Source organism: Ornithodoros turicata, chromosome 6 (assembly GCF_037126465.1).
Source record: "Ornithodoros turicata isolate Travis chromosome 6, ASM3712646v1, whole genome shotgun sequence".
NCBI lineage: Eukaryota > Metazoa > Arthropoda > Arachnida > Ixodida > Argasidae > Ornithodoros > Ornithodoros turicata.
In genome coordinates, this window is record NC_088206.1 from 44,267,353 (window position 1) to 44,290,028 (window position 22,676).

Genomic DNA, 22,676 nt, shown 5'->3' on the forward strand with positions numbered 1-22,676 from the left:
CCTTTGACCCCAAAGCGGGATATGCGCGTTGACGGGGGAGGGCTGTCAGTCAACAAATCAAACTTTCTAGGTCCATTATTTTCGAAAGGCTGCACTCGTGCTGTACCAGTTCTTAAGTACACGCCAGGTCTATGACAAAAACAACGCTAGAGGGTTGCACTCCTTGAACTAGTTCAGGGGGTGCAGGCAGTGCAGGCGAAAATGACCTTCCCTTTCGCCTACACCAGTGCTGTTGTTTTATATCGTTATCGTGACTTTCTATTCCTTTTCACTGTTTCGCTTTTTTGCACTCTACGTGGTACGCGCACATCTAATATTTTGACCATAATGTATCTTTCTCGCCTCAAACTCACTGAACTTGCACTTCCATTTCAGCATCACAGTCAGCGCTGCAATGATTGATCATTATACCAAGACCCTGCCCCACCGGGGCAGCTCGATGAGCAAAGTGAGCGCAAGCGACCTTTGCTTCCCACAGATTTGTCTATCGCATGGCTCGTTCGTCAACACATTAAGTAGTTATATCGGATGAGTGGAGGAAACACGCGAACTGGAAGAGTGTCACGGGAAAGTCGAAATTGTTTCCGCTGTTTAACCGCACGTTTTGAGCACGACCATTTGGTTTCATTGCAGCCAAAGTGGGACAAAACGCCGTCCCACAAGCATGCTGATGGGACAACGGGACTACGGCCGTAAAAGCGGGACTCGTCCCGCCTAAGTCGGGACGTCTGGTCACTTTAGTTGTGTGCCTTTTTCGTCATTTCCCAAGGAGCAAAATTTTGATCCAGCTCTGCCAATGAAATTCGCTTTACTGTTTTCGGCGTCATTTCAGACTTTCGTCCCAGGAGGAGGAGGAGTGATCCGAGAAAAGAAAATGGAACGGCGTGAAATCATTTCCATAGCAACTGTACTATCGCACTGCCCTGTCTATGGAATGCGATCTACGTTTTCTGCTCTCCTGAAAGACTCACATTGACATTTCCTTTCATGGACGGCGCTTTGTCTTTGACCTGTGGTGAGATGAGAACCTTGGGGCCGGGCCCGGGTTCCATCTTGGCCGGATAATAATGTCACAGTACTTTGAGTACGGAGCGAAGCCCAGCTGGCGCAGGTACCGAAGACAGTAAGGCGACTTGTGTGGATGTCACGTTTGGACAAACGGCCATAGCGTTCGGCAGAGTCACGTGTATAAGGAGTGCATCAGCTTCTTCTTCTTTTTCCTGAGTCACTGACCGTTATCCGCCAAGGGAGATTGGCCAGGGCTAAATTATTAGCTGAACGTGTCTATGTTACCTAGTTATGGTTGATGAGGGTGATGAATATACAGGGTGTCCCAGAAAACGTGTCATTGAATTATAATAAAAAAACTACGCCACCTAAAATCATGCGGTCAACAGCAGTTGTTCTTATTAGGTTTTTGCCACCACCTAATGTGAATGTCATGTACTCCAAGTTTAATTATGTAAATATTTGCGAACTGAACTCTGAAATTTGAAGTAAATGTCACTTTTTTACCCCACTAATATGAAGAGCGTGCCGAATTCACGCAAATTAATGATAATTCACAGTGGTATTCACGAGCTATCCCATCGGGAAAAATAGCCGAATATCATGCTTTTCGGAGCACCGGACCATAGCGCGAGATGACTTTTTGCGCGCAATACTCTCAATGCGACGAAAGGAGGTCCCGAAGCCAGCCCACAGAGTGATAGTAGAAAAAGTAACAGTTCCTAAAATTGGGAGAGGGGAAGTATTATCCCTGCAAAAGTCGGACGTGATAAGCCGTTCCTGTTTTATCTCTTTCTGGGATGTCGGGGAGGGCTGGGTTTCCAACCTCCTTTCGTCAGACTGATAAAGATTGCGCTGAAAAATTCATCGTGCGCTATTCTGCGCGACCTCCGTAGAGCATGATGTTCGGCTATTTTTTTCCGATGGGATGGCTCCTGAATATCCCTGTCAGTTAACATTAATTTGACTAAATTAGACACGCTCTTCACATTGGTGGGGTAAAAAAGTGACCTTTACTTGGGAAATTTCCAACTTAAGCTCGCAAAAATTTACATAATTAAATTTACGTTACACGACATTCGCGTCAGGAGGTGGCAAAAAACTAGTAAGAACAAATGCCGTTGACCGCATGACTCTAGGTGGTGTAGTTTTTTTATTATAATTCAGTGACACGTTTTCTGGGACACCCTGTATGTGTACAGAGCTGCAGTGCAGGGTGTGTGAGTGTGCGAGGGAGCACGTGAGAAAATAAATGAGAAAGTGCAGACGTTACGTGGACTATGATGCTAACCCAGTGAAGTTTGTTTGCTCTCTTATCAGTTTGCCATTAACGCATATGTACCGTCTAATCATATCGACAGGTGTCTTTCCCGAAAGGCTAAAGATGGCTAGAGTAACTCCAATCAGTAAACGATGTGAGTCTTCTAGCCCATCTGGCCATTGGCCGATCTTCATCTTATCACTGTTCGCGAAAGTTGGAGAATATTCTGTATGAGGGATTGTTTCGTTTTCTACAGGCGAATAACGTGCTGTCACAAGCACAATTTGGAGTAGAACAAAAGCAGCAACATTTCGTTCCTTTTTCATAAACGTCAAACTGGCCAAAAATTTAATAATCGTCGAAACTACGCACTATGGTTTGCTATCGCCGCGTCATCGGAATTTAGGTTACCGGCCAGTCTCAAGGACGAGGCTCAAAGTTATGGCTTTATGGCTATGGTCTCACTCCCCTCTTAAAAAGAGGCAACTTTGTACCAGACATGTAGCTCTGATTTTCGTCTGTTGGTGGTGAAACTGGTGCCATTCGGGAGCTATTATTCTTGACTTGGGGGGACCGTCTTCCGATTTTCGGCCAGGCATGCGGTTGCGGCGCCATAAGGCCTGGAACACGCCAATATCTCCGATTATGGGTGGTCTTTGTACGAATCTGGCGCAAAAGGGAGAGCAGATAGCGGCGCACAATTTCTTGCGTTGTGTTGTTCTGTGATACCTGGAGGGTGGACCGTCTCGCTCTTATTGATATATGACGCCGATAATCCGGAAGCGCCTTCAGAAAAACATGAAAAAAATGCCTTTCTTTGGCTTCCTGTTTCGAGGTGTTCTAATGTCACCACACCAGCCTAAAAGTGGAAGTGGATGGGCAATTGGTTATATCTCATATGGCCCGAGTGTGCATAAGGCCCAAGTAACCAGAACGCCCAAATGTTCATAAGACCCGAAAAGAAATTGGGCCTTTTGAGCATTTGGGTCAAATGAGCAGGGCAGGATAAGGTTTCCAGAAGGCCCTAATGCCCAGAAGGCCCAAATGGTCATATGGCCCGAAAACCAGGAAGGCATCAGATTGACCTGTGAGGTCATGGAACCGCAAACAACAGAGGCTTCTCGGAAAAGTGTGGAATTCCTGCGCTATCACACCTGAAAGGCGATTTTACAGAAGCATATTTGTTGCATATAACTCGCACTCATAAAAGTACCGTACCTTTCTGTGTATAAGCCCTGTTATACATTTAAGAAAAATTCTCTGAAGAAGTCCTGCGCGTCATCTAATGTCATCATATGCGCGTCATCATCCTGCGCAGGACTTCTTCAGATAACTTTTTTAATATATAACGGCGCTTATACACAGAAAAGTACGGTACTTTTATCAGTGCTAGTTATATGCAACAAATATTCTTCTGTAAAATCGCCTTTCAGGTGTGACAGCGCAGGAATTCCGCACTTTTCCGAGAAGCCCTACACTCTTAAAAATGAACTTCACCACATAGCACGCTCCTAGCCAACCATCACCCCGAATGACAACGTTCTCGCTCTAGATTTGTTGAAAACGGGAGGAGGAGCCTATTTTGTGACCATTATGCACGGCACAAAATAGGCTCCTCCTCCCGTTTTCAACAAATCAGGGGCGAGAACGTTGTCATTCGGGATGATGGTTGGCTAGGAGCGTGCTATGTGGTGAAGTTCATTTCTAAGAGTGTACGGCTTGGTATTTTGCTCAGGGCTGAGATTTATTATGTTAATCAAGTTGCGCCCATTTTGGACAATTGCACTCGGTGAATCCCCGGAATATGCTCCTTCTGCAGCGCGCATCTGACGTGAACACAAACAATGCGCTTCTTCCGCCGTGTGAAATGTAGTTTCCAAAGAGGTCAGTTACAGAATCGATTCCAAGGTGTTCGCCCATTTGATGGAACCCATTTGGTCGAACGGCCCCGAGAAATGGCCCCGGAAAATTTGGTGATGGAACAAACGACCTCGGAAAAAATGGTTCCCGAGGGGTTAGAGCGGAAAAACGGTCCCATGCGTAGGCATGGTTTGCTACGTTCAAACCCCTCCCCGAAATCGTACATTTGGTAGCTCGTTTGGGATAGGGAAACGAGGAGTAAACCCTTCTCTCCTATGCAAATTTCTTCCTGAACCCCTCCAAAAATATTTTTTCTGGCTACGCTACTGCCGTGCCCGGCTTGGTTACCTTCGCAGAAAAAGCAGTACTCATTGTGCGTCATAGCAGTATTCCAGAGAAGGTTGAAAAGCTTTTAATGTGGCAAACCGATAAGTTATTCAATAAAAATATTAGGCACAGAGCCTACCAAATGTACCGAACGAAATATTGAACGCTGTAAGGATTCATACTTATTTGTATTTAGTTTTTGCCACATCTATATCTTATTTGCTTGAAAAGAGCAACGACGATAACCGTTGTGAAGTGGAACAGCCTTTAGGCTTTTTCAGAGCCTCTGAAAAAAGAAATCTAACCATCACGGATCTCCCGCCGTAATCTGGACGGGAGGTCCAACGTCTCTATGACACCTGCCACAGGTCAACAGGTCCCCGTCAGCCCTGCCAAACGACAACGGGTAGGGAGCCCTTCCTCTGGTGATCCCAACAACCCACAGATCGTGAATGTTCCCGATAACACCATGGACACTTCGGCACCGCCAGCTCCTCAGCAGACAGATGCGATGAACGATGGCAACCTTGCCACTTCACTTCATGACCCGTTCACCACTGTCACCTACAGGAAGAACCGAGCCGGCGGTATTCCCATACTGTTTCGATCAGCAACTACTGACTACTCATTCTGGAAGGTGAATCCTAATGTGGTCGCTAGCGAGATACACCTGCTAACCCAACAACAGGTTATGCACCACCGTTTCCACCAAGATGGTTCTCTCTTAGTCTCCGTACGGTCCGAAGCAGCCGCCCGCAACCTTTAGTCTGCTAAGTGCTTAGCTGGAATCCCGGTGGTACCATCAATACCCCAATCGTACGCCAGAAATATGGGCGAGATATATGATGTTCCAAGAGAGTATTCGAACGACGACCTCGTGCTCTACCTCAAAGACACAGGGGTTTTATCTGCACGGCGACAGGTTCGGCATTCCATAGCAGAAGATGGCAGTGATATGTTTACCCCGTTACGGAGCTTTATCCTGACTTTTGAACCTACAATCCGTCTTCCTCCTCGAATTGCCCTTGGGTTTCAGACCTTCACAGTACAAGAGTACATAGAAGGCCCCATACAGTGTTATAGCTGCCAACGATTTGGCCATATTGCACGAAATTGCCGGGGTTCTACACGGTGTGGCATCTGCGCCGGACCTCACCGGAGAACAGACTGCAACAATAAAAGAGAGCCAAAGTGTGCTAACTGCAAATCCAGCCATCCTGCATCATTTTCTTTATGTCCTGTCAAGACCGCCGCCAGCAAAAGCCACCAAGACCGGACCCTCCGACTTCCGTCTGACGCTCCTAGGGATGGTAGTGCCACAGTCCCGTCTCGTACAAATGCACAAGAATTTCCTGCACTACCCCCTCGATCTGCACCAGGTGAACGAGGGTCGCTGAACACAGTCGCGGCTGCGCCTATCACAAGCAGTCACCCACCGCCTCCTCGTCCATCAAGACAGATTACAAACACTTACGTGTGACGTGCCAGTGTGACGGAACCAGCACGCTCGAGGAGACAGTTACCCTCATCAGCGTCTCAATATATGCCTTCTCTGGGACTCTTCTCAGCGGTACTCGCTGCCCTTAAGGCCATTGTCTCTGCTTTTCCTGGTGCGTCGCAACTGCCCGAGGTTTAAGCGCTTCTGGCACTGGAGGCATTATCTTCGCATCAGCATGACGGAATTGTATAGAAAGGCCCTGGCAATGCAGTGGAATCCTCGAAGCCTGCGTAACAAGCTCCCTGATTTTAAATTACATCTACAACAGTACAACTTCCCTTTCATAGCTATATGCGAACACGGCATGGATTCTACACATCGTGTTAATGGATACACAATCTATCGATCTCATCATTCCCCTGAGAGCAGAACAACGGTATACGTTCGCAATGACCTCGTTGCTGCACCCATCGGGTCAGTTTGTCATCGCTCTTATGATTACGTCACCTGCAGGATCCGTCTTGGCCCCATGCTGTTCACGGTCGTCAGTATCTATATCCGTCCCGCTGTACAGGTCCCGTGGAGTGACCTCGAACGCTTATTTGGTTCTCTGGAAGCCCCGGCGCTTGTGCTGGGTGACTTCAATGCACATCACTCGGCCTGGGGAAGCCGAAGGACGGACAGTACGGGAAGGAGGTTGTTGGAGGCAATGGAGAATAATAACATGTGCCTGCTGAACAACCGCGAGCCCACTTACATGCGATCCCCAACGTCACTTGATGTATTGGGCCTCTCGTGGTGCGCAACCGACATAATTCGCCACTTGTCGTGCGCTACGGACGTCGACACTAGAGGTAGCGATCATTTTCCTCTATATATTTCGCACGACAGACTGCCCCTCTCAGCCACTGCTGGACTGATTTCTTTCACAAACTGGAGATGTTTCCGTGCGGGCCTGAGAACATCTGTGCACACCGGTATGTCCCCAGAGGCTCTCTCTCAAGCAATTACCCGCCGTATTCAGCACGCCGTGGTCATGTGTAAAAGGGTAACAGGCCATGTCGGCCATTCCCCAGCAATTAATCACCTTAGAGCATTACGTCGCCGAGCAGAAAGAACGGCTCGTCGGACAGGGCAACTTACGGACATTGTGGAATACCGCCGGATGAAAGCTAAAGTAACACGAGAACTTAAGAACGAGGACAGGAAGCGTCGGCGTAAGTTTTGCCAGCACCTTTCACCGTTTGATCCGGCCACGAAGATCTGGCGGACAATCCGATCTCTGAAGGAGGCGCCCCCTCAAAAGAATCCTCTCGCGGCCTTGGCTATCGTTAAGCGTGTAGAAAAAAACACGCTTGCGACGGACTTCTGTGTGGTACTAACGACTCCGGCGGCTGCCTCGACCACGCCACTACACCGCAGTTTTGTACACAGTTTGACGGCTGAACTTCATCAAGACTGGCCAGGTCCCCCTGAAGTTATGGACCGTGACTTCACCCTAATCGAGCTAAAGGCAGCGTTGAAGCTTGTGAACGCCGCCTCGTCCCCTGGGCCCGATAAAATCACCTATGCCGCCCTACGTAACCTTGACGGGCGGTCACTCCAAGCTCTCCTTCATGTCTATAATACGTCTTGGCAACAAGGATTTTTACCACATACATGGAAGGAGGCATTGGTTGTTCCCATCCTGAAGCCAGGCAAGCCCCCAAATGCCCTATCCTCCTTTCGCCCTGTGAGCCTGACAAGCTGTATGGGGAAACTGGTGGAGAGAATGGTTTTGCATCGCCTCGACTGGTGGCTTGAAAAACAACGTGCGTTCCCTCACGAAATGGCTGGATTTCGCCGCCACCGAAGCTCCATGGATCCAGTTCTCGACCTAGTCTCTACAGTTCAACATGCTCAAGCCCATCGACGGATCGTCTGATCGGTCTTCCTCGACATCAAGCGCGCATATGATACCGTCTCGCACATTTGTGTGCTGCACGCCTTGCGCTCGTTTGGAGTATCAGGTCGGCTCTTCATCTGGCTCCAAGACTTCCTTACGGACCGAACTGTCGCTGTCCGTACGTCCCAAGGCCAAAGCCCCCAGCATCCTGTTCCTCAAGGAGTCCCCCAAAAAAGCATTCTCAGCCCGACACTCTTTAACGTGGTGATGGCCGGCCTACAATTAGTAATTCCTCGCAAAGTGTCGTTCTCCGTGTATGCAGATGACGTCGCCCTTTGGACAGTAGGAAAATCACGCCCGGCTCTCCAGCGCCGCCTGCAGCTCGCTTTAAACAATATCCATACGTACCTCACGCACCTCGGGATGGACCTTTCACCCGAAAAGTGTGTCCCTTTCACGCGTAAAGCTATGGCCAATTTCCTTCTTTGGCTTGGTTTAAAGAAGCTTGAACCGGTACGCTTTCACCGCTTCCTTGGCGTGGTAATCGACTCGGACTTGCGCTGGGCTCGGCACATTAAACACCTTGAAACTAAAGTGCAGCGATGGCTCCCCGCAATTCAACATCTTTCTGGCTCAGGATGGGGCTGTGATCAGCGTTCCCTGCTCGCGGTTCACGCGGCATTGGTGAGAGCAACTGTGCTTTACAGCCTTCCTATTCTGCACAGGATATCAACAACTTCCTTAAATACACTTCGGTCCCTGTTTGCTCGAAGCCTTCGTCGATGCCTCGGAGTTCCAAGAATGGCTGAAACACGGCAAGTACTGGCTGAAGCTGGTGAGCTCCCGATTGAAGTTCTCCGTGAACGGGAAACGGCTTGGCACTACCTCCGTTTGCGTGCTCACATTCCCCGCCACCCAATACTCAGGAAAATTCGATACCGCCCTGAAAGCGACTTCTATCGAGTAGCGCAGAGGACACGCCAGACTCTCACTGGCTTCATAACTAAGGACACTATACCGCCGGAAGCCCCCTGGTCTCCACCGGTACCGCCCACTTTTGTGAGCCTCCCAAACATTCTGGAAAGAAGAGATCAGGTCCCCCCTCAAGTCCTCTCAGCCCATTTTCATGCTCTGGTAGACGAGAAGTTTTCTACGTTTACGGCAGCATATACTGATGGCGCATCCCGAAACAACGAGTCCGCCTCAGCATTCGTCATTCCATCCGAAGGCGTCGTGCACGGAAGACGCCTTTCACATCCAACCTCCTCCACAGCTGCGGAACTCTATGCCATCCTTTTCTTTCTACAACACATCGCTGATTTTACACCCCGGGAATGGGCAGTCTTTACAGACTCCAAATCTGCGCTTCAAGCAATTGAAAATTCCGGCATACGAGGCCCATCCGCACCCCTAGTCACAGACGTGTTAATGGCTTACCACACTATCTACGCCGCAGGCCACAGGCTAGTTCTCCAGTGGGTTCCAGCCCATTGTGGTGTCGTGGGGAACGAGCAGGCCGACAGCGCCGCAGAAGCAGCACTCTCGTATCGGAAACGGACCCGTATTGTTCTGCTGAGAGGAGACCGCCGTTCAATTCTGCGACGCCTAGTGACACCCTTGGCTTCCCGCCAACGGACAACCGACATTCTTCCCCCCTCTATGTTGAACAGAGTTGATCCCACGCTCGCTTTCCGCATGCCACGAAACACCTCTCGTCAAGATGCTGCATTAATCCACCGAATGCGCCTCGATGTGGCCTTTACAGCTCAGTGGCGTTACCGCTTGAGACAAGTTGACTCTCCCACCTGCTGCCACTGTGGTGTTCTTGAGGATCTGGAGCATATTCTTCTTCGTTGCCCTCACTACGAACCTTCCCGAACCACTCTCTCCGAGTCTCTTCGTCAGCTGGACTCTCGCCCTTTCTCCCTATCGAAATTGCTTGGTCCCTGGCCCAATCCAGCCCAGCAACGCTCTGCGCTCAAAGCTCTTCTGACATTTCTGCACACCATCGGACTTCGATCGTTATTGTGAAGGGGCTCGTTATTTTATTCCCCCCATTCCATCCAGCAATGGGGTAGAGTATCGCCTGTGGCGATGAAACTCCCCGCTCTCCAAGGTCGAAAATAAAGTTGTTGTTTTGCTTGAAAACTTGTTTTCTCATTTCAGCACATTTATTGATATTTTTAGTTCAGTTACCCTTTTCTCCTCTGTCGCATTCATGTAATATTGTGCATAGGGGCAAAGAAAATATCTAGGACACTCCTAATCTTCCCTCCTGGTTTTCGGGCCATATGACTATTTCGGCCTTCTGGGAATTTCGGCCTTCTGGGAATTTCGGCCTTCTGGACACCTTATCCTGCCCTGCTCATTTGACACGAATGTTCAAAAAGCCCAAATTTTTTTCGGGTCCTATGAACATTTGGGCGTTCTGATCACTTGGGCCTTATGCACAATCGGGTCATGCGCAAAACAATTGCTGAAAATTTCAGGATGATTGGAAGAGCACAACGCAGGTTATTACGTTCCCAAGCCATTCCAAAACATTCCGACCAAACCGAAACTATATAGGATTTTTGGTGGCCACATCGTGGCGGAGCATGTAACTACCGTGTGATCAACTCCAGTATTCTGTGGCTGTGCCGCTGTGCTGCGGGACGCATTCATCCACGCCGTGTTGACAGGTACTGACTGTCGTGTTCTGATTTGAACTGTTGATACTGCGGTAGGCTGCACGTTCATAGTATCGTTGCTGCTGCCCTTACAAAAACAGTTTTCACCTTTTAGTGGTCCTCCTATGTACTTTTTTTATACCATGTCACCTTCCTGTGGTTTGCTCCTTCCTTTGTACCAGGTATACAAACAGTCTACCTACCTCTTGTATACTTGCTTTGGCTTTCACCGCTGTGGTCATTTTAACGACTTGGTATACAGACTGTTGGTAGACTGTCAATGTACTACTACAATAACGCTTTCATGCTGTTCATTACGGATGGTAATAATTTCGAATGTACTTACTGATTACATTACACGTTAATGGCATTAACTTGACCTTGACCTTGCAAGCTAACTTGAGCTGAGTTTGTAAAAGCGAGACGTTCAAAAACAAATAAAATATTATATTCACTAAGAAAAAGTTTCTAAATTTCTGATTAAGAGTTCTATCACAAATAATCCTACAATTAAGGACTGCAGATGTTTATGCAATGGGACAGCATAAGTGAAATCCACAGAAATTAGAGCATCACAGTGAGTGGAACAATTTTTAATACCAATGTTATGAGTCACAGTTATGTAATGACATGAAACAAACAGGACATTGACAAAGCAGCAGCAGCTGGCACTTGTCTGTAAACTGCCTCACACCTTTCACAGTTGTGCACCTGTGCAACACAAATTTAGAAAACTGAGAAGAAATGGAGGGGCCTGTGGCTGCGCCTTCGTTATGTCTGGCCCGTATCGAACTCTGAATGAAGTAACAGACGGTGTTCTTTTTTTTTTTAGTTTGATATACAGCACTTCACAAAGACAGCAATAGCAATGTAGCAATAACACAAAGAAAAAAATGTGCTACTTTACTGCTACTTGACCTACAAACCAGCTCCATTTTTGATAACTCAAGTTTATAACTCAAGTTGCAGTAGTGCTCGTCTTTTTCTCACTGTGTTTGTGAAGCACTCTGTATTGAATAAAAAAAAAAAAAGAACACCCAGCATGGGGTACATACGTGAATTTTTTTCTTGGCACATGCCTTTTGAAAAAGCAGTAATAAATGCACAAAACAGTAGCAAAACATCCAAACAATATATAGCAGCACCACCCAAACAAGATATCAAGCATGAATATGGCAGTGTTACACAGCTCTTATTTACACAGGAGTCACATAATTATTTACATAGTTATAGAGTAGTTCGGATCATGGCATGTTGGCTACACAGAAAGTAACACACATCGTTCCCTTGCCTCAATATACCAGTTCCACATCACAATACTGTTATGGCAGAAAGAAAAAAACAAAAATATCAATTGGCAAGGAGAAACTGCAATTGGAAACATACAGCTTAGCACTCTGGAGAGTATATGCGTGAGACAGCAAATCTTTACAAAATGAAGCTGCACATCATTTGCGAGGAACTGGTTGTAGCAGTGTAGCAGTTGTAGCAGAGTTGTGTTCTCGGACACCACGTGATCCCAAACATGTGCTTGAGGAACCAAAACCAGTGTGGAACAGTGTTATTAACTTTGGAGAGAAGTATAGTGTGTTGTGTGCTGTGCATACTGGATACAGAGCTAGCAAGAGGAAGTTAACAAGATGCAACTTACATTGCTGAAAAAATAGATGCACGCTTGATAGGGCACAGCAAGATTTTTGGTGAATGCTGTAGGACAATGCACTTTTCTACATGGTCGCTTCCCATGTCTAGCACCTCATCAGTGTGCACAACTTCGTATACCAACGTTCCACAGAAACAATCAAGGAAAGAACGTGCTGTGGCAAGCCTCGTAACTTGAAATACGATCTGTTTGGCACAGGTACACTGACTATGCCGCAGGCTGCACACTGCTGTTATCTTGGTGATGATCCCAAAGCTGCCAGAAATGCGTATGTAAGAATTATGGCGTCGTGACTTGTCCAGGGACTGCACACAGTATGTTAGCCCACTAATGCGAACTTTTTTGTATGACATTCCTTGACCCTCGGTTTTACCCTTTCCATAAAGGACGACACCTCCAATACTGATTGCATGTCTTCTTAGATGATAGCCCTTTAGAAAGTACTGCATTAGTTCCTGCTTGGAGTCTTTGCTTTCAAAGTGTGCACATTTCTCCCAAAGCAATGGGAGGGCAGAAAGATATGAAAACTTTTCAATTACCTGCCACTGTGCGTAACGTGTCCCATTTACAAAGCGCACAAGCTGCCCATTCATGCTTTCAAAACCGTATGCTGAATAGTTCCAAAGGGGCCCCCATGTCTGTACAGAATCGGGAAGATGCAGCAAAAGATGTGAGTTGTAGGTCATTTGTTCTTTTCCATAAAGCTCCTGATACCGTTTTAAGAAAGAGATCATGTCCTTACGAGCTTGTCTCAACTTTTCTGTTGGGATAGTGTCTGACAGAAAGAAGTGCATAAGTCCCACAAACTGAATCCAATTATCATAATAGGCATGTGGAAGTAGCCCACGCAGAACTATGGGTGAATAAAATAAAAGCCAGTGCTGCCACTCTGAGGCTTTCCAATACCTACGTAATGTTAATGACCGAGGCAGTCGTGCGATTTCCCACACGGGACGTACATCATGAAGCCGTCTGTCAACTTCACTGACAAGAGACCCAATGCTATAGGAAAAGGCTGTTCTGGTGTCAAACCACATGCATGTTGTTTGCCGCACAAAGCCACAGCAAACAGCATGCATGTAGTCAACGACAAAACTTGCTGGAAATGAAAAGAACGTCAACAAAAACAGTATGTTCTGACCCTTTATGCCCCATGTAGGTTCTCCAGACTCCTCAGCATCAGAAGCACAGTCCAGAAAGGACTGGTGCGTTCTAGCACTAGGTTGGGGTGACACAATGGGGTACACACGCACATGGCCATGCCCCTTTGGCACAACTTCACCTCCGTGGACACACCAGCCACAGCCATGTGAACCATTAAACTGGTTCATGTTCATGACCATGGCTCTGGCTACCGTGTCCACGGTACATGGACCAGGAAAGATGCGAATTGTATTTGAATTTCCCTGAGAGTCTACGCAAACAATCCCAGTACTTGATAAGATGTTCATTTGATGAACGAAAGGCTTTAGGAAGGTATTCATGACTGGCTTCTTTGGTCCGAACCATAGCCCTGCCAGGAGCATGTGTTTTGAGCGGAGTGTGTGGGGCAGTTCGTTGATCTGTAGCAACAGTGGCCATATACTGTAGCCTGAGGATTCGTACAGGGGTACACCATCTGTATTCCAGGTTACTGATAAGTCATTGTCACAAGTTGGTAAGTCGTGATAGCCTTTGCTTGTTGTGATTTCGCCCACATCAAAAGCAAGAGACCTGGACAACTGCTTAAAATCAAGCTCAGGGGCTGAAAGCTTTTCTTTCACTTGCTCACCAATATAAAAAAAAGAAAATAGCTGAACTCCTTAGTCAGCGTGTTCATGTCAAACTCCACAGAGCATGTGTTGCAGCGAAGTGGTTCCTCCTCCCTGCTACCAAGGTATTCAAGGCACTTTGGACAGTAAAAGTGATAAGACATCGTTTGATGGCTGGACAAAAACTCTTTGAAAAAAAGGTACTTGGATGTTGGTAATGCAGCATGCTCAGGCAGGTGGGCTTCAAGAAGCTTTAAGACACTTTCTGTCGCCTCCTTTGTTGCGCCGTGGCGAAGGCTGTGTGCCAAAATCAGGACCAAGCTTTCTCCTCTAGTGATCCGTGATCCAGGGTAAAGCGGCTCATCCTGTAAAAGAAATAGTCATAGTCATCTTTGGAGAAGGCATGCCTTTGTTCAATCCGAATGATGTCGTAAAGCGAAGGCAACAGTCATACACACACTAGTGTGTGTATTTCTTTAAAGTTCTATGATTATAATTATTTTTTTTAGAAGAGACCAGTACGACCACGAATCCCTTTTGCCTGTGAACGTAATTAGAGAGGAGCTCCGGAAACAACGACAACGACACTGTCCCTTAAGGCTATCAGAGTCATTCTCATTGTTCTAAGAGTCTTCTTTGAAACAGTTGTTATCAGAGGACAACAAGCACACAGCAAAGGCTGAATCACACTGTTTACCAGTTCTGTTTTCGCAACATCTTCTGTCATGGAAGCACTGTCGTCATCACTTGTGTCAGTGGAAGAGCTCTCTGTAATATTTGCCCATTCAAGAGAGCCCTCTTGTTGTCTGGGGGTATCACTTCTATGTGCGCCCTGTAAACGAGAGTGAAAACATTCTTACTCTGTACTCTACTGTCTGGTCTTTTTGAATATGTGCCAAGTGGTTCACATGTCAACAAGGTTTTGTTAGACATTCTTATCATGCAGTATTGGTTGAATTACAAGTAATCTGTCAGTGACTTTGACTAGTTTCATACTCGTTAACTGGCTTGTTAAATATAACGTATGTATCCAGAAAACCCAAACTGCTCTTGTGACTGGCCAAAGAGATCAGCCTAGCTTAACGAGCAAGCCACAAGTGCATCAACAGGTTAAGTCTGACAATGGCAACCCCTGAAGGGTACATGACCAGAGAAGCCTAGTGTAGGTTCTCAGAGTTTCGTGGGTGCTACATGTGTGTGTAATGGGGAAAATCCCTTTTTGTGTTCGACTCCTGTTCCTTGTTCTGTGACCCAAAATAGATGAAACCGCGATTTTCAGGCAGGCCGGGCCATGGGTGAAGGCTGAGTTCAGTGGGCCTGTGCTGGGCTCAGACTTGGCAGTGCGTGCCCTTGTAAGGTCTGCCTCTGCTATAGCAAGTGAAAAAATTATAAAATCAGGTTATGTGGCTGAAATTTGGTATCTGAGGATGAGCAAAAACGTAGCTCAGACTGAAAAGTTGAAAACTGTCATGCCCAGGCTGGGCCAGAAGGGTTGGACTTCAACCTTAAGGAACTGTTTAGGTTCGGGCCATGCACGTGCCAGACACGAGACGCTTTAGCTGGACACTGGCCTAAAGAGGTCGACTCGTGCAGCGATATAACTTAAGTACTATTTTTAGGAATTGACTGTAGCTATAGCTCAGTTCATTTTTGAAAGCATCTTACTTTCACTGATACTTTCACTCTACTTTCAGAGAAAGAGTAACTAAATTTCGGTTGGCTATACTTTTCTTTGAAATGTAAGTAGTTACCAAGGACCGATCCAGGATATTTTTCCAAATGGTGTCCGCGTGGACAAAAGGCAGGCGCTTGCTGGGGTGGACCAGTTGAACCCCATGCTGAAGTTTGGAACTGAGGGGGCAGGGGTACGGACCCCTCCCCCATACGGCTGTGTTCCCTACGCAAAAATCCTATCTCCTGGATGATGCTGTGCCGCAAAGCACGAAATTTCCTTAAGACCGCTCCCCCCCTCCCCCCCCCCCCAGCGCTGTGTTGACGTACGGTGTGTGCGACTCCGTACAAAAGTAACGAAAACAACACATCTCACACCCTACCCCTGAAGAAGAAGAAGAGAAATAACAAACGGAAGCACGTCGTACTCACTATATTTGTGTCGTCCATGCTGCTTCCTGCTCCGCAGTCCACCTGTCCACTTTCCCACACTGATTGCCGATCCTCGTCACCTGACGTTTCGCTGCCACCCTCACCGGGAGCTTCGCTCGGTCCTTCGTCACCAGTCGGTGGTGCATGCTCAAGCTCCGAGGAAAGCGACGACATCTTGGCGCTTCTTTCGTGCCTGAACTTCGTCGTGCGTGGTTTCGGAACATTGTCGTCGAACAACCATTGTCGATATCTTTTCGGCATAGTTAACAGGGACAAAGGGACGCCGGCATATCATTCATACTATCATTCGTACTATCTAAACCACATTACCACGTCGCAGATAATGCATACATTTTGAAACAACAAACGAACTCGTCTGCAGACGCGACAGGCGCGATAGCAAAGCAGACGAAAGCGAAAGCTGCGCAGTCGGGGTCGGGATGGTCGGGAGATGTTAGGTCACGGTCATCGACAGCACCGAGAAGTACTGGTAGTAATAATAATTTCTACAGACATACTTTGCATATGTTTTTTTTTTTTCGTCCAGGGATGACTGAAACCATTAAAACATTTCCTCCCCCTCCACCCCCAGATGGTATCGCCAGTATCGCAAGACAAGCCAAGCCATTTAAGAATCCACGTCTGGACTTCCCGCGCTTTGCACTTCTCTTTCGCTCTTGGGCGTCTGGGCCACTTTTAATCATTGATTAGTTCTGTCGTAACACAAATGAGCCACATTCTCGTCAAATGGGCAACGGCTGAGGCGTGGGACGTGTACCCCACAAGAAAGATCACCGATGTCGCGACGGCAACAGAAATTATGACTGATCCGACTGTAGTGGAGACGCTTGCGGGACGCACATTCATGGTAACTTGGAAGGACAAGGAACCCCCAGCAGAAGCCTATATTATAGCTGCAGGTGAGCATTTGTTGATTGAAGAAGTTGAACTGGTGTAATACAGTTGTTGTAATTATTCGTATGTTTCTGTCTGAACGTAGCGTAGGCGTCTGTCCTGTGTGATTCGAAAACTGGATAGTACCGGATCAACACTAACAGTAACTGAACTAAATACGGTGCTTTGCAGGAGAACTATCAAAAATGGAGCGGCGTCGAAACAGGTTGGCAGCGCGAGCATCGACCCAGGCATCACAGGTGTGTTATAACTTTGAATTAAAGCAAGTGCGTACTGACAAAGGGTTGACTTTCATAAAACGTAAGTATCCGCTCCATTAAACGCAATAAGTGAATCAACCTTGTGTCGCCAGATACACATAGAATCAAATATGTCCAATATAGTGTTATTTATAAATTGAAACTTATATTAGTCGAACTTCCTTGACAGCAGGTCAACTGCTGCAACCACGTTGACCAAGTAAAAGACCTGCAGAAACGGAACGAAGACCTTGAACGGAAGGTTGCGGAGCAGCAAGACATGATAGGTAATGCTTCCTTTCTGATTTCAATGTGGTCTGTGCACTAGATAGGCTGGCAAAGCTCTGCTCTGGTGGCCATTATCTCATCTGTCACGATTTGTTTTCCGCCATAAGTCGCTTCAATACAGTATGGGAGGGAATAGGGCTGAGTAAAGATTCCTGTGGGGAGGAAATTATGTTAAACAGTGAGCTTCCTACGTCCCTTATCCCATAACAGTAGGCCTGGTCATGTTGCTGAACCATTAAATTTGGACACGAATATTTGTTCCATCTGTGGGATTGATAAGGCTTGTTTTAAATCCTGAAGCATTCCACCACCAGAGGGTTGAAGTCCAAAATTAAGAGAGCCCATCATAGAAAGTAGGTGGGCAATATTACACGAAAACATCAAGGTCCTGCTTGACCTTGTCTTTTCTTTCTGGATGAAAAAGTGGGGTGCTCCTAGGTCACACAAGATGCCTCACAATAGAGTATTTTCTGCTCTTACGCTAACTGTCTAGACACCAGGTTCCACTGAACGTCATGTATCCAGAAAACAATCATACCATCTAGGGCCAGCTGCTACTCACTGAGAGCTCATAGAGCATTACAGCTTGTTGCGTTCTGGTGCAGGAAATTTACGTTTATGGCTGAGCAAAGTCATGGCTCTTGTTGCCCCAGTGTGGGCGCGAAAACTGGTGCCGCAAAAGTCAGTTCATTGTAACCTCAGGAATTTAACAGTGTATCCACAAACTGGATTTCACTGGCTATTTTTACTTTGGTGGTGAGCATCTACTAGACTTTACTATTTGACGACTAGTCTAGTACTAGTGGCTAGTTCAAGGAAATAACTTGGCATCTGGACCTCATTTTGTTATGGAAATAAAAATGTACAAAGGAGGTGTTTTTAACAAAATCACTTTAATGCGCAAAATTCGTAGGCCGAGCATTTGTCTAAAGCATACCAGAAAGTATCAAATGTGTTTTTCGTTAAAATTAAGAAAAATTTTCCTGAGGGATGACGTACTGCCAGAGGTGAGCACCCTCACGAGGGCGTGCGAGGGTGAGGGTTTCCTCACCTCATGATATTTGAGGTGAGGTGAGGGCCAATTTTTCTGATGAGGTCTTTAAAAAAAATTTGAGGCGAGGAAAATATTTAAAAAAAATTTCAGGTGAGGTGAGAAAAATCTTTTTCCCAGAAAATTGAGGTGAGGGCGAGGGTCGTGAGGACAAACGCCCACCTCTGCGTACTGGTCTTGCCACTGTGCTGCAGACTGAACCACAGTTGTTCCTTTTCTTTAATTTGATTCTAGTTTTTTGTTTGTTTGTTTTTTTTGTCATCTGTAAACATCTCCTTTGTATATGGTTAGGGTTCTCCGTTTTTGGGTTAAACCGATTTTTCATGATAGTTCCTCCCGCACAAATATTCAAGAATTCGGGTAAAACACTATATCTACCTGCAATCCTTGAGGTTCTTAAACTTGTCGTTCTCGGTAAACCATTGGAAAAATTAATCATAATATCAGCAAAGAGAGCTATTTGTGACAACCTATTTGTCCTCCATTTATGATTCCCTCCTGCAGGAGTCAAAGACAAGCTTTTGTGGAGCTCGGGCAAGTGTTTGAATACCGCGGTCATTTACTGCCCCAGTTCCGAGCAGAAATATAAAGATTCTTGTTTCTCGACCTAGTGTCACAGCAGTGGCTTGTTTCCTATACCTTTTCGTTTCACCTGAAAATTCCACAGTGACATATCAAAGAGAGATCATAGCGTCCGATTTCTCTCAAAATTCCTGGGCGTAAATAGCACCTGATTTTTCCCTCCAGAAATTGAAAAAGCATAAAACCCGAAAATGAAGAACCCTATATGGTGAACTCCACTGGCTGTTTCGGTGAGGCTTAGTGTAGTGCGGCAGTGTGAGCATGGTGCCGAGAGAACCCATCAGTGCAGGTTACGCTGACCGACACAGCAGAACGTTTTCGATGGTGTCAGTGTAGCCAGAGAGAGGGAGGGGACGCCTATAACCTCTGACACCAGCCTTTCCCCCTCGCTGTAAGACGGAAGCAACCTCACTAGACACACGAGAAGCTTCCTCCCCATCTCAACCATGGGCTCTCCAAGACCGTGACCCTCCTTTGAACTTAAATTGCATGATCCACTCAGTTTCTTTTTTTTTTTTTTTTTGTTCTGGTTTCCAGTTGCCAACACTTGATATAAGGGAATAAAGAATGGTAGAATTTGGTAGCCACCAACTGAGAAGTACTAAAGACCGCATGGAACAACATGTACGAATACAGCCATTCCACCACGGGGTTGGAGGTCAAACCAACCACGGTTGTTGACTTCAAAGCAGCGTTTTATTACAGTGTATTTAAATCAAACAACAATATCTCGGAGTTAGGGGTGGTAGGATTGGCTAGCCACATGTCGAGAAGCAGCAGGGAACATTAAGGAACACAGTATTTTCTAATGGTTGAAATTCAAGTATTCAAGTATACCCAGATGCCGAAAACGGTTTGTAACCACAAGTGCTCCTCACCTCTGCGTATTCTGATTGTAAGTTGCTTGTCAGATATCTGAATCAATTGTTTCCCACCGTTCCCTAAAATTGCATCCTAACATCATCACTCCTGCCAAATGTATTGCTATCGAGTTCTTGGCTATCATTTTTGTTTTGCCAGGATAATAGAGGGAGTGAGGAGGAAACAGGAAGCAGCGCTATGTTCTGGTCTACACCATTGACATAGTCGAGCTCGTGGGGAAACCTGCACTGTTTATTGAGTTGCTTAGCTGCAGGGCACTAAAACAGTAGCTCTCTGAAGCGAACTGAAACAAAAGAATGCTCTGGCTGGGAGCTCACATGCTTTTAAACACTGAGCTGAAAATTCCAGAAGCAACACAAGCATCAACAAAAAAGCAGGCAATGGCTCTTGAAGCTTCTGGCATCTTCTGGCACGTGCAGAGAAAGAGGGAAAGCTGTGCATTGTTTTGTGTGTTCTCCAGTTGTCCTTTGAAACTGTTGCGTGGCAATAGCATGTAGTGGCACGATGTCATTTATTCATTTGAACACAAAATGATATCCATGATGTCATGTGGGAAAGGCTGTGGGAATTGGTGAAAACATTGGGGACATTCTTCCTTTGTTGCCCTGACTTCTGTGTTGTCCTACCTGGATCTATTACTGCAATTTATCCTTTTCTGCAAGTGTGAGCATCCAGGTCTTGTTTAACCAAAGCGAGGCCCATTAACTAGCCCACACCCACTGAGCGATTCCTGCTTTTTATAGCCCTATGCTAACAGTGGTCATGAGTGCATGATGATATGTGCAGGCCCTGCATAACAACTGCTTAATTTTCAGACTTACAAAGAACAGTGAGAACACTGAAGCGTATCGTGAGGAACATAAAAAGCCCAGGAGAGAGCACCACACGCGAGCCTACCATGGTAAACATAGGCAAATAGGTGCTTAGGTGCATGCTAGTGACATTTTAGAGGACATGTGCATCGCTTGATACCCAGTGGCTAGTCAAATGAAAATATCTGGGAACTTCTTTCTAAAATTCACCAAACTTACCTAAGCACACTGCCCAGTGCTGGTGTTGGGATCACTCATTTCGTGTTGGGAGTGTAATGTGCCAGCATATTTAGTGGAGTGGGGTAGTTTACTTCAAAATTTGTTATAAACAAAATAACATGAGGAAGGTCATGGTTGTATGTTATACATAGCTAAGCACTGAACGTGCAGCAAACTTGCTGTCACCAACCCAGCTGAGTTCTTTCATGGCGTATTTAAGGTGATCACGTGTGATAATTTTGTCGATGGCTTGAAGTCACTTTTAGGGCAGTGGCTGCTCAGCAGCTGACAAAACTAAAAAAAAAGATGAATAATGGTGAGCTGAGGAAGCAAGAGGTAAGAGAGAAAAAGCATGGTCTTCAAAGCCCATGATATCTGGTAGAGGCTGGAGATTATCACAGCACAACAGTATGTAAATTGCATCTCTGTTCAGGGTGTCCCAACCAAACTGTAAAACATTTACAAGTGTCTCCACAATGATTAAGAATGTGCTCAACAGCATTTTGTCGCCTCAGAAACAGTAACAGCCTCATATTCTTCTGGTCAAGACTGAAACACGATATGTTTGTCCTATTTCACCCTTCATTGCTTCCGACAAAATGGCTAACAAAACCTATTGAAAGAGGAAAAAATGCTGTTTCTTCATGTCAAAAACTGTGCATGAAACATCCCCTGAGGAGGAAGAAATTGCCTAATGATGGTAGTCTGAAAATTGGACGCCTTTCCTTGCTGTAAAGAAGCTGCGACGCTGCTTCCCCCTTTTGTCGCTTGTTTTCAAGGCGGTGTTGCACAGCATTGGAAGGGAGAAGCCAAAAAACACTTGCCATTCTACAGGGTGTCCACTGAGAAAATGTCAAAATTTGACAACCAGTTCGATGACATTCACAAACATTTTTGTCGCCTACTGTGCTAGGTTTCATCGGTGTATCTCCATAATTATGTTAGCAGGCTACGTCCTAATTATGTTATATAACTGTTTTCATTATATTATGTAATGATGATGACAGTTGTGTCAACCAACCTGGAAGATAGGAAGTTGTCATGGGGGTTCAACATGGCAGTGAAAGTTGGGGAACTGTCAAGGAAAATATCAAAATGCCTCGAAAGGTAGGGAAGTTTACTAATGCGGATTTGGTGCAATATCCCAGTTTGTGGGACTCAGTGTCAGATTCACATTTTCCGTTAATGGTTAGTTTGCTGAGTGGCCTTGGACGTAAAACAACGTTATGGATGGCAGAGATTGACACAGGCTAGGTGGCCAGGCTTGTGCGGGCCATATGCTTCTGCCAAATTTGGGGTTGGCCTGAACTTTTATTGGTCCAACGTGCCCACTACTATTGCTATGAAAGCGGGGACGGGTGTCATAAGTGCACAGTCTAAGGCATGTAAGGCACCGACAACACGTGTAGTTGTAAAAGAGTGGGCCGTAGCCCTCCAGCCCAGGGCTCGGCTGGGCCTTGTGCTTCAGGAAGCGGTCCAGGCCCAAATCTCTCTGCCCGTGTCCAACAAAACCGTGATAGCCAGTGAATTCTGTGAAAATTGTCAGGAAAAACCTAAAAAAGGGTAAAGTTTGATAGACACGCTTATTAACTAGTTTTTTACTAGTATCTCACTGGGTACCCTGTATGTATGTTATTTCCGATGCTCTGCAGAGTAGGGCACAGTAAATTTGCCAAAATTTGATATGCTTTCTCAGCTTCACCCAGAAAATCATAGTTGCTTT

At 46.2% G+C, this 22,676-nt stretch overlaps 3 protein-coding genes and 1 long non-coding RNA gene across 6 annotated transcripts in view; 2 read left to right on the forward strand and 2 right to left on the reverse strand.

The window, feature by feature from the left end:
• LOC135397939 (uncharacterized) overlaps positions 1–1,207 on the reverse strand; it is a 33,015-nt gene extending 31,808 nt beyond the window's left edge. Inside the window, exon 1 of the mRNA XM_064629427.1 lies at positions 972–1,207. Within this exon, the coding sequence (XP_064485497.1) occupies positions 972–1,052 (81 nt within the window). The 5' untranslated portion in view covers positions 1,053–1,207. The remainder of the gene's footprint in view (positions 1–971) is intronic.
• LOC135396590 (uncharacterized) overlaps positions 1–22,676 on the forward strand; it is a 356,249-nt gene that overhangs the window by 219,552 nt on the left and 114,021 nt on the right. The gene's annotated exons all lie outside the window — the stretch shown is intronic.
• Positions 13,871–16,408, reverse strand: LOC135397448 (uncharacterized). Its single transcript, XM_064629055.1, has 3 exons — positions 15,966–16,408; positions 14,560–14,694; positions 13,871–14,227 (listed from the first exon to the last, which is right to left on the reverse strand). Exons 1-3 carry the CDS (start codon positions 16,224–16,226, stop codon positions 13,871–13,873), a joined length of 753 nt encoding a protein of 250 aa, XP_064485125.1. The 5' UTR covers positions 16,227–16,408.
• The window catches only part of LOC135397940 (uncharacterized), a 13,354-nt gene continuing 7,261 nt past the window's right edge, over positions 16,584–22,676 (forward strand). The window contains exons 1-4 of one of the 3 annotated variants that reach the window (XM_064629429.1): positions 16,584–16,885; positions 17,052–17,119; positions 17,310–17,406; positions 20,738–21,288. In XM_064629429.1, the coding sequence (XP_064485499.1) occupies positions 16,693–16,885; positions 17,052–17,119; positions 17,310–17,406; positions 20,738–20,841 (462 nt within the window). In that variant the 5' untranslated portion in view covers positions 16,584–16,692 and the 3' untranslated portion in view covers positions 20,842–21,288. Of the gene's footprint in view, positions 16,886–17,051; positions 17,120–17,309; positions 17,407–20,737; positions 21,289–22,676 lie in introns of those variants that run through there. The other 2 variants (XM_064629430.1, XR_010423898.1) reach the window with 2 other exon arrangements.